Source organism: Mustela putorius, unplaced genomic scaffold (assembly GCF_011764305.1).
Source record: "Mustela putorius furo isolate JIRA1106 unplaced genomic scaffold, ASM1176430v1.1 tig00000224_pilon_pilon_pilon, whole genome shotgun sequence".
NCBI classification, from domain to species: Eukaryota; Metazoa; Chordata; class Mammalia; order Carnivora; family Mustelidae; genus Mustela; species Mustela putorius.
In genome coordinates, this window is record NW_025421321.1 from 14,789,278 (window position 1) to 14,805,837 (window position 16,560).

The 16,560-nt window shown below is 39.2% G+C and overlaps 1 protein-coding gene across 2 annotated transcripts in view; it reads right to left on the bottom strand.

Annotated features, from left to right (window-relative positions):
* Positions 1–326: 326 nt before the first annotated feature.
* Positions 327–16,560, bottom strand: part of PLEKHH2 (pleckstrin homology, MyTH4 and FERM domain containing H2) — a 126,028-nt gene continuing 109,794 nt past the window's right edge. The window contains exons 25-30 of one of the 2 annotated variants that reach the window (XM_045077745.1): positions 15,052–15,193; positions 10,122–10,267; positions 8,869–8,998; positions 6,346–6,432; positions 3,402–3,539; positions 327–2,433 (exon numbers count right to left, since the gene is read on the bottom strand). In XM_045077745.1, the coding sequence (XP_044933680.1) occupies positions 2,248–2,433; positions 3,402–3,539; positions 6,346–6,432; positions 8,869–8,998; positions 10,122–10,267; positions 15,052–15,193 (829 nt within the window). In that variant the 3' untranslated portion in view covers positions 327–2,247. Of the gene's footprint in view, positions 2,434–3,401; positions 3,540–6,345; positions 6,433–8,868; positions 8,999–10,121; positions 10,268–15,051; positions 15,194–16,560 lie in introns of those variants that run through there. The other variant, XM_045077746.1, reaches the window with a different exon arrangement.

The following is a 16,560-nucleotide window of genomic DNA, read 5'->3' on the forward strand; positions in this document are numbered from 1 at the left end:
GACACACACATAAAAAATCCAGAACATATAAAATAAATTTTTAGAACACAGTCCATTGACCCTCCTGTATGAAATAAGCTACTTACGGGACTTATTTCTCCCATGATTTATACATATTGTATATGTCAACATGCATACATGATCTTAAAATTACAATTTGCCAAACGGCTTCCTTTTATATGGATAAAACAAAGCAACACCGAAGACAAAGCATGAATGCAAGAGAAGGAGGTAATAACTGCCATTTTCACGAGTAGCACACCTCAGCTTTGACAATGAAAACACTAGGTACTTCTTGAAGACTGTTCAAGAGATAATGCTCAAAATGGGTTTTGTAAATCATTTATTATGATTGAAAGGGAAGAAAATGATAGGAGACAAATATTACAATTAAACATGGAACATTATTCTCTTGTAACCAATCATAATAACATACTTTGAATTTTTTAAATGGCTATATAAGCAATTTCCCAGAAAATAAAATTTTCACATCATCAGTTACAGAAAATTGATTTCTTTCCATCAAAATATTTTATCTCTGTTCTATCAAAAATAAATGCCAAGTATAAGGTACCACCATGTGAGCTAAGCCTTCACTACTTGCTCCAATTAGAAGATCTGGAGGGGTGTGTGCTTACCAGATGGTGAACTAACTACTGCCTGAGAATAAAGCCCACACACATATGTAAGCTGTGCCATGCCTCTGGCTCACCAGCTCGTGATTATTGAACAGTTTTCTGGGAACCAAGAAACTCTGTTGTATCCCAGCTTAAAAACTCCCAAGAGTCATCCCAAACTGGTAGCCAGTTTATTCTCAAAAAACCAACCTGCTTTTGCAGTGAGTAGTTGTGGCTCAAAGGATTTAGAGGAAACAGTAAATGGAGATCTACTTCTATGAGGTTTTTTTGACCTTTTTTTGTCATTGCCAATAAAGCCAAATCTTAGCTGAGCACTGGACTTCTTGGCTCTGCCCTTTCTAAGGATGCTAATATGAGATGGGATTATTTTCAAAAGGCTTAGTGTGACAACAGTACATTGCCATAGGGTGAAAGCAGCAAAGAAGAAAATATGAAGGCTCTGCCAACAAATTAATTCAGCAGCTAATATTTTTTTTCAAATTGGTTAAAAAAGTACCACACACAAAGTGATAAATACATGTGCAAAAAATAAATACAAATTTTCTATACATAAATAAAATTAAGTATACTCATGATTACTATTGCAATTAAACAGTTTTACAATATAATTTTCATGTCTTATCACAGTTTCATTTTTATCATGAATACTAACTACTTTGTTTTGACACATACTGGAATGAACTGCCCACTTATGTAACCTAGCAAAGTAGTACATTTCTAGACTTTCTCAACTAAAATTCTACCTCCTTCAACAGAAGATTTCTCTTTTCCTTTAAAAAATATTTTGAGAATTTATGTTAAAACTATAACGAAAAAGGCCTATGGGAGGGCACAATGGAAGAATTGTCTTTGCTTTCAAAGATATTATTTAACAAAGTAAGGTCAAGATGACCCAGCACCAAATGCAATGAAATGTGGGCAATATTCCAGTGAACTCGGGCTCTCCAGTAATAGCCAAGGAATGTGGGGAATCACTGTCTTGTTTTGAACTTTACACTCCAGGGATCTGAAAAGGTGACAGAGTATACTTTCTAATACCGCACAGGAGGTTCTGGTTACTTACTCCCATTTTCTCACCATGACTCACAGTGCTGGGTTTACTGTACTTGCTCTAAAAATGTACCCCGAAACAGCCTCCTGCAGCTGTTTCTAACACTGTATGCTCTACTTCTTTCCAGACCCATATCATTAATTAAGCACACATTTAATTACAGTACTTGATTTTTTGGCAGTGAGCATTTCCAAATAATCAACTGGTTTGCCAAATAAGAGTTTGGAATCTCCCTTTGCCAGAACATTTTTTTTTTTAAGACAGAAAAAAACGACATCTTGTACGATGTATCTGCTGGCAAGGCACAAAGGAGGTGGGAAAAAAATGACTGAATTTTCACCCATGTAGTCTAAGAGAAAATCAGCGTGTGGGCAAATTTTGTGTTTATGTTTTGTTAGTCACGTGACTATTTAAGAATCAAATGAAAGACACCCACATATTTTAAAAGTTTGGAATACCAGTGTGTGGGTGCCATGCCACCAGGTGTAAATGAACTTATTTGCAGCTGATGCAGCCATTGCCCAGAGGACAGGAGTGAATGTTCAGGCTCCCGAGCTTTCAAAGTAAAGTGGGTCCTTTAGTCGGTCTGCTACTTGACAGAAGGGGCTGGCTTCCCATCGCCCTGGCTTCTGGTCCCCGTGTCTGGGCTGAGAGCAGCGCCGGAGCAGAGAGGTGGTGAAATGTTGCCTTTTGCTGATGGAAGTTGTTTATGTAACTGGCGATCAAAAGAGTGATTTCAAGAATCTAAAACAAGAAAAATAGAACTGTTAGTGCTCCAGAGAAGTTCCAAAAGAGTAAGGGGCTGGCCACAGGTGGTCTCCATTTGCAAGTGCCCAGGCTTCCAGAAATCCCTTCTCTCCAGATCAGTGAAGTGCTTACATGTTCAGCACATCAAGGCACTGACATATTTTTTGGCTGCTTCAACCAAAAAAAAAAAAAAGAATGAGTCTTAAAAAACAATCAAATTTAGTGGCAATATTAAAAAATGTGATGATAGTGCAAGTCTATTGATTATTTCAAAGCCACATCTGTGTATAAATGAATTAAGAAGTCTACTGCATCATATCAATTTTTTTATTTAAATAAAGTTCTAAGTATGTCTCAGTGTTCAGTGCTTACTGGCTAACTGCCTTCACTTGAATGTCTGCCATTTGAAAAAAGTTGCCGGCTCTAAAAAAAAAAGTAGTCTTTTTTGGTTGACAATTTTAAGACAAAGTTTTAGGAAACTCAGTTTCTCATTCTTTTTATTAAAGCTGGAAATACATACTAAAATGTAGCCCTTGTGTTTATGGTTTTTGCTTACAGACATTAAAACTAAGAACAAGTAACATCTTAATTATAAAACCTTACTCTTCTCACTAAGAAGTCTATAACATGAATTATCCCATGTAAATAAGATAATATGTATAGAGCACCTGACAACAACTTACATGAAGACCACTTACTTTGAACTTCTGTATACCAGGCACTGGGCTAAAGGATTTAACAATTGCAGCATTTAATTCTTAAGCCAAAAAAAAGTAGGTAGCATCATATAATTTTTTAGGTGAAGAAACCAAAGCTTAGCAAGATGAGGTAAGCCAGAATTTGGATCTAGAATTGTTTGATTATAAGTAAATCTGTTTTCCCATCTGCAACTTAGTTTTTGCACATACATGTTTTAACATGGAAAAAACTAGTATAAAAAAGTTAGTAGAAAGTCTTCTACTCACCTTGGGTTTTGCCATGGCAAAAAGTAACTTCTCTGTTGGTTTGTCCTTTGAATGTGTATTGTTAATTACTATCATAAAATCATCTTGATGACCTCCAAAGGTCATTAGACTCTTGTACACATAGCTGACTATTAACCTCTTCAAAGAGAAGAAAAAGTTAATATCATATACTTCTCCTTTCAAAGAAAGATGAGAAATGATTAATAACATTTCCACTAAAATGCTGATATTAATGAAACTAATGTAACATTATGGGCTATCTATACTTCGCTAAAAAAGAAAAATGCTGTTATTAATTATATATAATAAAAATTATTTTCTAATATAAAATCTTATGATTCAAAATAGTAATATACTAGTTTTATGTAGCCACATCTGTGTAGCCACATTTACCTTTGTAATTAGAATACAGTTTGACTCTGATACTAATAACTCACTGTGGAAAAATACAAAAAGAAAATAAAAAGCACCCATATCCCGGCATCCAGTGGAAAATCCCTGTTAATACTTTGTATGTGCCCTTTAAAATTTCTCTCCATATGTATCTATATTAGGTTGAACCATATGAAACTGATACTTTTTAAGGTAAAAAATGGTCAAATATTGGCAAATCCATATGGTTCATCTTGATATACAGATTTTAATATAAACAGAAATAGTATCATGTATATTGTTTAGGATTCCACTTCTTTTTATTTTTTTAAAAGATTTTATTTATTTATTTTACAGAGAGAGATCACAAGTAGATAGAGAAGCAGGCAGAGAGAGGAAGGGAAGAAGGCTCCCCCCTGAGCAGAGAGCCTGATGCGGGACTCGATCCCAGGACCCTGAGATCATGACCTGAGCCGAAGGCAGTGGCTTAACCCCCTGAGCCACCCAGGCACCCTCCACTTCTTTTTAAATGTAATAACGAATCATGAATATCTTTTCATGACAACAGATGTCCTTGTATAACATCATTTTAAGTGATATGATAGATAATCCTTTATTTAACCAATCTCCTATTGCAGGAGATTTAAATCATTTTTTATTTGTTACTATCTTAAATAATACTTCAGTGCATATTTTTTGATACATTTCATAATACCCAAACCTAATTATTTCTTTAGTTATACATCTCAATAACCAGAATTGCTACCTGAAAAAAGTAAGGACTATTTTGAGAATATTTCTAACCTCTCTGGAAAAGTTACACCCAGTTACATTCCCAGCACTGCAGTCTTGCTGACACTAGATACAATCACTCTTTTAAATCTCTGCCAACCTGACTAGTGAAAAGTAGAATCTCACTGTTTTAAATTGAATGTATTTGATTACTAGCGAAATTAACATTTAAAAATACATTTGTATTTCTTCTTTGAAGAGCTTGGCTCATTCATCTACTGGTATGTTTATCATTTCCTTATCGTTTCGTAAGGATATTAACCCTTTGCCGTATGTGCTGCAAATATTTTTCCCTTTCTGTAGCTAAAACAATTGTAAAAAATCAAGAAATGTAAAGCCTATAGGTAAAGGAATCAATCTACATATCTAAGGATTTGCTGGCAAGACTGTGAGCAGGCAATTCCAGAACTGAACCCCCACAAGCTGCAGCTGACCAGTGTCCACCTCCTGGCCTCGATGTCCATCCCCCAGGATCTAGGAAACTGGCCTACTTACTTAAGGTAACTCAATACTGGTCTACAATTTTTTTTTTTTTAAGATTTTGTTTATTTATTTGAGAGAGAGAGAGAGAGAGATCACAAGTAGGCAGAGAGTCAGGCAGAGAGAGGGGGAAGCAGGCTCCCTGCCAAGCAGACAGCCCCATGTGGGGCTTGATCCCAGGACCCTGAGATCATGACCTGAGCTGAAGGCAGAGGCTTAACCCACTGAACCACCCAGGTGCCCCTGGTCTACAATTTTTTGTTGACTTTAGGTCACTGATTTTATAAACTATCTTCAAGTTACCCATTCAAGAATTAAAAAGCATTCAGGAAATATAAAGCCCTTCAAAAAGATTCTTTTTTTTTAAAGCAATTATAAAGAGAGACTACTGTAACACTAAAGAATAGTTTGGTTTCCAAGAAATTCTTGGTGATCCCTGACTATAGCTGGGCATAGAAGAGCCCTTTACACCTACCAGGAGAATTGAACAATTCCTGTCTGCCGGGTTTAAAAACAAAAGAAAGAACATATGAAATAGGATAGAAAGTAAAGCAAATTTCAGATGGATATATAAACCTGGAGAAAGCTGTTTGACTTCAAGTTTAATCATGTAAAAAGCTCTAAAATACCACATACGTACAAGTGAACTGGTAAGTAATATTACAGAAAGTTACAGAAATTGTCACAGAAGTGTTAGGGACACCGAACTTAAACTTTGGTAAATACAGTTTCTACATTAATGTTATCTTCAAGACTTTCCTTTTACACAGGAAGCAATCTTCCTAACAGGATAAATGAAGAGTTGGTTTGCAAATTCATCTGTGTTTGGAGAGTCTGGGAAGCTGAGTTGGTTAAGCGTCCGACTTTTGGTTTTGGCTCAGGTCTTGATCTCAGTGTCATGACACTGAGCCTCGAATTGGGCTCCGCGCTGAGCTCAGAGTATCCCTGCAACTCTCTCTCTCCCTCTCCCTTTGGCCCCCGCCCCCCCACCACGCACACTCTCTCTCTTTCTAAAATAAACAGACAAACAAATGGGTAAAATCTTAAAAAAAAAAAAAAAACTCAAAAAACCAAAAACAAATACAACTGCGGTTGCCGTTAAGTCATGGTATCTTAATATTTTCTTCATAACACACTATAAAACCTGTCTGGTCTTGTTTTAAAGATTAAATTACAATCGCAGTTGCGTTTGTAAAATGACTATTCGATACACAGCATTAGGAAACATGTTATCTGTGGATGAGAAAAATCCTATGAAGAGAGTGGATGGTACCCCGAGCAGTGTGAAACTTCATCTTACCATGGAGTTGTACTCTAAGAGGCTTAAACCATCCTCATGGATCGCCAGCCACGTGAAAGTGCTCCCAAGTGCCGATGGAGTTACAGGCTGTGAAGAGGAGCAAATACACCATATCATAAACTCTAAGCAAAATCACAGAAAACATTTTTCCGTCAAAATGCAATGCCACATTTACAACAACAATTTCATATTAAAAATCTCTTTGGGGTGGAGGAAAAAAAGAAGGAAATAAAACTTGGGGTGAAACAATCTTTCTTGGGGCGGAGGCAGTATCACGTAATGGAAAGAGCAGTGAATCTGTTACCAGGAGATGTGGGTCTGATGTCCAGATCTGACATTTATTAGCTGTGCATTTGGACAAGTTACCTGAGGCTCAATGTTCTCATCTTTAGCATGGGGACAACAATGTTTAATTTTATTTTTCTTTTACTTTAAGAGGCTAATAGTTGATAAACTAGTAGGGTTTCTACGGTGACCAAAATCCTAATGAAACAAAAAACGCCGATGTATTTTCTAAGGTGCATGTAGTGCTTTACATTGGTGAAAGGTTAGGATTACAAATCCACACTTTTTTGAAAGTTTATTAAATCTGATATTCAATGACTAATAACAATAGAATAAAAAGAAAATATGAAACTATGTGATGAATGTAAATTTCCCCTAAATTTCCTATGGTAAAAAAGCAATGAAATTATATTAATAAAGAGGATCTCACCACGAACCTCCAATTAAAACCCATGAATGTTTTTGAGCATTTTACAATGACTGCTTAACAATAACAGAATTGAACAAGAACCGAAATTCTAACAAAAACTTAACTACTTCTCTTAAACCTTATAAAAGAAGTTGAGACTACAGGGGCACCTGGGCAGCTCAGTCAGTTAAGTGTCTGCCTCTGGGTCAGGTCCTGATCTCAGGGTCCTGGGATTGGCCCGCACTGGGCTCCCTGCTCAGCGGGGAGTCTGCTTCTCCCTCTGCTCTATGCCTCATCCCCCGATGATGGATGGTGCTGAGGGGTAGCATAAAAATGTGAATGTACTTAATGGCATAGAAATGTACACTTAAAAATGGTTAAAATGGTATATTTGATGTTATATATATTTATCTCCCCTCAAAGGGATGTTGTTAAGCAAGGAGATGTCTTCATAGCAAAAAGGAAGAAAAGTGAGCAAAGAAAAGATGCTTCTCATATAAAATGCAAATGCTACATATTATTTAGTAATATTTCTGTGCTAAAAGCACTGAACATATGATCAAAGATGGATATTTAATATTTCTTCCAATGCTGAAATCAGAATTAAAATTCATTGCAAAATGCTGCTCCACAGTTCAAATCTAGTTGTTATATTTTTAGAAGACCTATGTTCAACTCCTTGCCAATATATTAATTTTAGAGACGTTTAAGCGTACTGATGTTAATGCCCACTTACTTAGTATACAGCTTCCAGGGCCAGAAGCAAATCATTTCTTACCTTTCAATGGTACAGTCACTCATGGAAGCCAGGATAGCCTAGAGTCTACGCTTCCAGTCCAAACTGGAAGCCATACGATAGCCTAGAGTTTACGCTTCCAGTCCAAACAATCATGCATAGATGACGAGACTGAGGTCCAAGGAGGCTAACTCACGTGCCCAAAGTGGCACAGTGATTCAGCAAACATTTATTCAGTGATACTTATGTGCAAAGCCTAACCGTGAGCACGAGAGGAGGATTTCAGGGTCAGTGAGACCTGTGTACCACCTATTAGTGAGGACCACTCAAAACGTGTATCCCTTATTAGTGAGGACAGACCAAGCGTGCGCACAGATCAAACACAAGACCACAAGCCTTTCAGGAGCCTGAGAGAGTATAAAGTGACATGGTTCAGTAGGAAGAAGCAGAATTTAAAAGTACAGTTCTTTCTGGGGTCCTGGGCTGCCCCCCTGCCCCACTGCCAGCAGGATCCACCTCTCCTTCCTCAGTGTCCCCACAGTGCTCCGTCCCTGTCCCTCTTAACCCTGTTCACCCATAGTGCTTGTTTTCCAACCTGTTGTAACACGGGACTGTGAGTTCCTAGAAGTTTGGGTATAACCCATCTGAAATCATGGGCCTCTGGATCACTAGGTACATAATGTTTGGCAAACAGAAGTCACTAAATACTAAATACTTGAGCAAACGAGTGACAGAGTGAAGGACAAGTAGGTGAGAGGCTGCCTGGCTGAAGAGTAGAAAGGTGGTTGCCTTCAGTCTGCTGGTGAGCCTATGGAGTGTGAGTGACTTACGTGAGGGGCTGGGGACCTGGGACGGGGCAGGGAAGGTAGTGGGGCAGAGGGCACAGATGGAGAAGCTGCTGACTCCCCTGCCCTTCTTAGGGACCCTTCATTGTTTTCTTTCCATGGTTGGGAATTTCCTTACTCCCTTTTTGGAAGCCAAATCTATTACACTTGGGGGGGACTGTGGTCACTGTTTGGCTTCACTGAACTGAAGAGAGTCAACTACACATGAGGAGGTTTTCATTCAGCATCTCCCTCCCGTCCTTTCTTACTTTTGCAAGAAACAACTTGGCTCCAAAGAATGGCCACTTCCTGGCTACTGTCAAATAAATGCGCACACAGTCAGCAACGCTGTGTCCCCGGAGAGCCATCCATCTGGTTGACAGTCGCTGGCAGAGCTGCCTAAGAAGAGAACAAAAACATCAGCAGTGTATTGGCCTCCCAGGGCAAAGCTCTGCTTGAGCCAATCGCAGGCATGACCGGGACACCCAGGCGTCACCCAGGAGGCACAGTTATTTTGTGGTTCCCATCTCGCCACTGTTCCACCCCTTGTCCTTTCAACTGAATTCTCATACTATTAGGGCTCTCAGCATGACTTACATTCCCCCCCTTCCCCGCCCCCAGTCAGGCAAAGTTAAAAATTTTCTGCTACACTAACATCAAACCTTAGAGTAAATTAGACTACAAAGGTAACTTCTCATGGTAATAACTTTCATTTTAAAAGAAAAGTACAGAACATTGAGACCAAAGAATGGATCCTCAATGGTGGTCTCAACGGTGGAATTTTAGATGCTGCCACTCCCTGGCTTGGAGAGATGCTGGCTGTGGGGAAGATGCCTTAAATAAATCACATGGCAACCTCTTACTCTACATAAACCAAGACTGATCTTAAATGTTTCCATTTTGGAAAACTCACGGTGAATTGGATTTGCCTCTATTTCTCGGTTGAATCAGCTTATCTTTATATATTCTCTAAAACCAAAATTCTAAACCAGTTGAATTTAATTAAAAATTTATATTAAAAAAATGGAATACCCTAAGAGATAAAATGTTTTGGTACACTTCATAAAATTATAAACGCAGTACTGGCCATTTCCCCCTTTTTTATTAGAAGGGTTAATTTGGGCAAGAATGAATGAGATCAAATGAAAAGGAGATCTTCTTAATTAAGGTAAAAACTTTTTCCTTAAAAATACTTTAAAAATAGACTCTCAAGTTTCTAGGCCCATCTTAAATGAAAAGATCTATAACCTCTTGGGATTCAACAGCATTAAAAAAATCTTAAGAAAACTGTCATGTAAAAGAATTTTCATCTTGGGTCGCCTGGGTGGCTTAGTGGGTTAAGCCGCTGCCTTCAGCTCAGGTCATGATCTCAGGGTCCTGGGATCGAGTCCCGCATGGGGCTCTCTGCTCAGCAGGGAGCCTGCTTCCTCCTCTCTCTGCCTGCCTCTCTGCCTACTTGTGATCTCTCTCTGTCAAATAAATAAATAAAATCTTAAAAAAAAAATCATGAGTAGTTGCTTACCTTAACTGCTCTTCAGAAGAGCCGTCTCTGTATCTTTTAGGATAAAATTTTTCTATGACTTGTTTTAGAGTTTGATTTGTTTTGCACTGATTAGTAACATGCCCTGCTGGAGTTGAAAAGGGCCTTTCAAAATCTCCGATCTCCACCTAATTGGAAATCCAAAGAGAAAATACAGGCTATTGAAGAGTTTTTAAAAAATTGGGTTTATTCTTCTAAACATTCTTTATATTATATAAATCTATTTGTCTTGATTGAGTGATTATGGAATTTATAATCATATATAAGTATAATTGGTAAGATCTAAATGGCATTTGAATTCTAATTTTGAAAAAAAAATCTGTAATTCAAACATTTCCACTCCATTTCTATGCAAACCACTCTTAGTTAATGCTGTCATCTAGTAGCATTTCCTAATGGTCACTAATATTATTGCCCATAATGGTAGAGGGCAATTTCTCATTTTTAAGATACTATTTTAATCAATAATAACAAGGCAAAATGGAGGCTAAAAATAAAAGACAAAAAATATTTTTAAGCTATGAGAAATCTTAAAAAGTATTATTTACACTTCCTAAGGGTCTCTATTGAATATAATGGAGTAAGAGCTATATTCTCATTACTTTCCTCCTAGATTTTCTGCATAAATCATTCTGTATCCATCCCCTTATTCTGTTATTCTGGGAATAGAGCCGTCTATTTCTCTTTCTCCCTGAATGAAAGAATGTTCAATCATTACCTCTATTAGCGAGGCTAAACAGATGCCATTCTCTACCGACCCATCCATCTCTCCATCCACTCATCCATCCACTCATTCATCCAAACCTATGATGAGTCTCCATTACGCGTCAGGCGTTGTAGTAGGTGAGGTGAGATTAAAAAACAACAACAACAAAAACAGCTGAGCACAGTTTCTACCTTCATGGAGTTTGTGGTCTAGTAGAGGAGACTGAACTTGTTTATACTTCTAATGACTTGTGTCATGTGCCTTACACTGGGTACCACAGAGGGCTCCAGGAGGGAGATGGAATGGGGCCTTCAGATGACTATCCTACTGAACATTCAGATCCTCATGCACAGCACTCCCCAACAAGCAGATGGAGGGATCCTTCCAGACTTGGCGGGGTCTCCATCTTAAGAGAGCCCTCTGCCTCCAGGTAAGCTGTTAGCACAACCAGCCTCTGAGACTCTGACCTCTGTTGCTTCTCTTTTCTAGCTCTTAATCTGACCCACTGCGGTCTAAATTCCTCATCTGAACCTTATCCTTATAGTGTGTTCTAGCTATCTAGGTCTCTGACCCAGTTTCTTACTTGTTGGTTTCTTGGCTTGGCCCTGCTATTCAGCTCTCATCCTCATCTCCTACCTCCTTCCCTAATTTACTCACACCAAATACAAGCTGTTCATCTGCTGTTTAAACATACTAAAATCCTTCCCCCCCCCGAGCAAGCTTTTTACTGTCCTCACCGACCACCAGGTCATACTCAGTACAGGTACCTGTGAAACCTAAAAGCAAAATGTCACCCCCAGGAAGATGGGAATTGGACAAACAATTGTTACAAAAATTGGCCATTCGGGGCAACATTTCCTCTTAAGGAACCCTATAGTGGACTTTGCAAGCTCAGCGTCCCCTCTCTGGCACCTGGCATACCATGTGGCTTAGAATGAGCACATACATGTTTGCAGAATAACAGAAAAGCAGCTCAGGGGATTCCCAATATGACTCACATCAACATTACGCCCTACCAGACACTATGTACAATGATTCACGGTTAGCTCCAAGAATTTCCCAAGATGGAGAATATCGACAAGGACCTACAGAAATTCAAATCTACAACAGGAATAACTTTTCTTCTACAGATCTCAGATGAGTACATTTCATTTGTCTTCACAGAGAGTACTCTAAGGAAAAGGGAAAGTGGTATTACCTAAATTTCCTTTCATGGATGGAGAAATTATACTCTTTAGTTAGTAACATATTCAGAATTTTCTAGGTATACATATAGTCTTACCTCTCCACTCCTTCCTCTAAAACATGTTAGAAGTCTATGTCTCCAAAGTATATTATAATTTTTCTTGGAGAAACTTCCTGACAAAATTAAAAGTTGAAACAAGAAGACCAACTTAAATTTTAGCAAAAATGAGAGTGGCTTTAACAGAGACTCTGTGATTTTAGAGGATAGGGACAAGAATGACAAGTGATAGGAAATTATACCTAATCCTAACACCAAGAAAATATATGGCCTATTTTTCTTTTCTTCAACTTTTCATTACTTGCAAAAAAAGAGGACCCTTAGTGTAGCACAGATGCTTTAAATTTTGGATGAACATAAACTTGTTACAAAAGTGAACTAAACAATCAACTACTCATTCATCCAGTGGAGAATGGATGACGTGTAAGGCACTGTGCTAGGTACAAAGATTAACAGGGACAGCCCTTTCCCTCAGGGAGTCTACAGTCAGTGGTACAAAGCCAAAACAAATCAATAATAATAAGACAGTGAGGTAAAGACAGTACTGGGCAGGACAGGACGAAACCCCCGCGACTTCAGGAAGGTTTCCTGGAATAAGTGACACCCAAGATGAGAATGAAAGGTTACACTGAAATTAACAAGTGAAGGAATGGGGATAGAGATGTTCCAGGGCAGAGCACACAAACAGGTAAACCTAAGAGGTAAGAATAAGTGAGCCGAATGCAAGTCAGGAAATTGTGCAGGGAACCACCGTTTATGCTTTGTTGGAGCATAAATGTCAAGGCAGGGAATATTAACAGATGATGCGGGAGAGGTAGGCAGAATCTAGAGATGGATGTCCTTCTGTGTAAATGAGGGCAGGAGAGAGCTAGCTAGAGACATGTGTTTGCTAGATATCCACCCCAGTTCTTAGTGTTGCCACACAAATTACCATGGCACAGCTTCCAGGCCGAGGCCTTAAGAAGATGGCAGCCTCCGGGGCACCTTGGTGGCTCAGTGGGTTAGCCTCTGCCTTCAGCTCAAGTCATGATCTCAGGGTCTGGGATCGAGTCCCACATTGGGCTTTCTGCTGAGCCGAGAGCCTGCTCCCCACCCCCCGCCCCACCTTCTGCTCTGCCTGCTTGTGATCTCTTTCTCTCTGTCAAATAAATAAATAAAATCTTAAAAAAAAAAAAAAAAAAAGAAAAGGAAAGGAAAAAGAAAATGGCAGCCTCCATTCCTTGTCTCTCTTTTGGGACATTGCTCTGCCATCCAACCACCATTCTGTGAGGAAGCACACACAGCCCCATGAAGAAGCTATATGCGGGTGTTGTTGCCTACAGCCCCAGGAGAAGTCCCAGCTAATAGCTGGCATCAGACACCCACTGTGTACGTGGACGAGTCTTCGTTCACATGGGTGGACTCCAGCCTGCAGCCACAGAGTTGCAGCTGGCCTTCGAGTTAGGCAAGCTGGTGCCATATGCAGCACAGACAAGCTGTCCTTACTCATCTCTGCCCAAACTAGTATTTTAAGTGACAGAGTCTTGGAGTTATTGCTTATGTGGCAGTAGATAACTGAAATGATCTCTCTAGCATCTGGGTGGAGGACAAATCTGTAGGGGACCAGGCCAGAGAAAGGATCACGAGTCAGAAGTCTGCCGCAGGAGGGCTGGTAGGACATGATGGTGGTCCAAACCACAGCAATGATGGCCAGTGTGCAGATGAGTGAAGAGGAGCATCTATCTAAAACTTAAAATGGGGGGACACTGTGCCCTGTCGGACCAGGTGAAAAGGAGGACAGTCAAAGAGGATTCTTGGACTCAAAGCTTGCATGGGGGGCTGTGCAGAGACAGTAGCACAGTGAAGACAGAGAATGTGAAGGAGAAGGAGAGAAGACAATTGGTTCAGTTTTTGCTATGTTGAATTTAAGGAGCCCACGAAAGAAGTGAACTGGAGAGAAAGGATTTGGGTATCATGGGTATCAATGACAGCTGGTAGATAAAGAGATGTCCTGGGATAGTGTGCAAAGTGCAAGGACCAAAAACCTTGGGGAATCTAAGCCTTTGTCTCAATGATGTATCATAAAGTTGGCTTAACATTTTTCTTTAATTAACCTCTGCACAGACTCAGGCGCAGTGGAGACTGTCAGTTGCCTCTAATGACTATTCTCTCCTTCCTTCTGAGTAATAAAAACCTTGACTTTAGTTGTGCTCCTTGCCACCCAGCTAAGGTCACATTTGCGCATCTCCCTTGTAGGCTGGCAAGTCCATATGAACAAATTTCAACCAAGGAGACGCAAATGCAATTGTTCTATGTAACTTCCAGAAAGTTTCTCAAAGACAGGAAGGTACGCCCTGCTTCAGATCTTCCTCCATCATGATGCCTGGAACACTGATGTAATAGCTGGAGCTCTAGCAGCTCTCCAGGACCATGAAGAGGACATGCTATGGGAAGAAGGATGGAGAGCAAGGATAAAGTCCATGCTTCTGATGACTCTGTTGAGATGCCAGCATGCCTATCTCTTTGATAGGCACTTGAGAGACAAATATACTTCTATTTGGATTAAGTCATTATTAATTTCTGTGTGTGTGCTTATAAAATGCTGAACTTAATCCTATTATTACAATAGGTAAACCAGAGAAAGTGCGCTAGCCTTTTCAAAGCTGGTTCTTATTAGATTATTGAATGATTTCAGTATGGCACCCTCAGCCCTGCAGCTCTGCATTCAAACTCCTTTATTAAATGCACAGCCTAGAGGGATCCTTTCAAGGTAATTAAGAAACTAGGTTCCATGAGGAATACTGTCTCAGTATTCAGCAATTCTGATTCAAACTGCAATTACAATGCCCATAAGTTTTAAAGTGTCTATCATAGCCGGGTGAATTTAAAAAATTACATTATACACTGTTTTGATACATTTAAATCAGTGTAGAAATTAGTATTTTACCTTAACTAAATTTGACTCTATATAACACGGAACTTACCTGAGCTAAAAGAGCTGCCATTTCTAATGCCAGGTCCTTGTTCAGAGGAAAAAGTCCATTTATTATTTGATCATTTGTCTGATACATTAACAGCAACTTTTCTCTATCAGTCTCTCCACGAGCTTGCACTGAGAAATACAGTCTAAAAAAAGCAAAAATTTTTCATTAAATGGTATTCTTACAAAGGAAGAAAGTCAAGATGAATCCAGAGGACTGATAAGGGGTTATTCTAATGTAGTTCCCCAAGTGATACAAACTTAGACCCTTACTATTTGTCAGTAATCTCTGTCTCTGTTTCATGCAACATTTTTGCAGAGGAAAAGCTGCTTTGAGGTTGAGGAATGCTTCTATGCTATTTTTTTTAATGTCCTAAAACACCAAATCATTAGATTCTCCTCGTTGCCATACTTTAATATCGGCAAGACTACAGAGTGGCAGGAAAAGAGAAATTTCAGTCCAGGATGTGCGAGGTGTATGCCCAATTGGCTTTAAGTAGATTTTCAGCCCTTTTTTACCCTATATGCCTGCAGGAGAGGGCACAATAGCATCAGTTATAACATCTTTTGCACTAATTATTTCCACTGCAGGGACTGAAAGGGCGGCAGGTCAGAATCTCTGGGAAGCATGGTAAGTGTACTCTGAAAAGCCCTTCCTTCTCATGATTCTGATAATTCTTCTCACCCACCACATTTCAGAATCACTGGCCAGGCAGTCATTCAGCGTGGTCTCTGGAAAAAACAAATCCTAAGCCCTCCTCATCTGTGACTCCGTGATGACAAATTGTTAACTCATAGAAGACAATGGCTGGCAACAGAAACAGATTCTAAATTCAATGCGATCAGCAAAGTGATATAAAACTAAGAGAATAAAGATTTTAAGATGAAAGCCCTCTCTGTTTGGCATAGTTTATATCTCCCCTTGAAGTTAAGAACTATGTCTTATATCAGCCACAGCAACTTCTTTCAAGACACGTCTCCAAAGGCAAAGGAAACAAAAGCGAAAATGAACTTTTGGAACTTCATCAAGATAAAAAACTTCTGCACAACAAAGGAAACAGTCAATAAAACAAAGAGGAAACCTACGGAATGGGAGAAGTATTTGCAAATGACACTACAGACAAAGAGCTGATATCCAAGATCTATAAAGAATTCCTCAAACTCAATACCCCAAAAACAGATGATCATATCAAAAAATGGGCAGAACATATGAACAGACATTTCTCAAAAGAAGACATACAAATGGCGAACAAACACACGAAAAAATGTTCATCATCATTACCCATCAGGGAAATTCAAGTCAAAACCATATTGACATATCACCTTACACCAGTTAGAATGACCAAAATTAACAGGATGGGATAGGAAACAACAAGTGTTGGAGAGAATGGGGAGAAAGGGGAACCCTCTTACACTGTTGGTGGGAATGCAAGTTGGTGTAGCTACTTTGGAAAAATGGTGTGGAGATTCCTCAAAAAATTAAAAATAGAGCTACCTTATGACCCTGCAATTG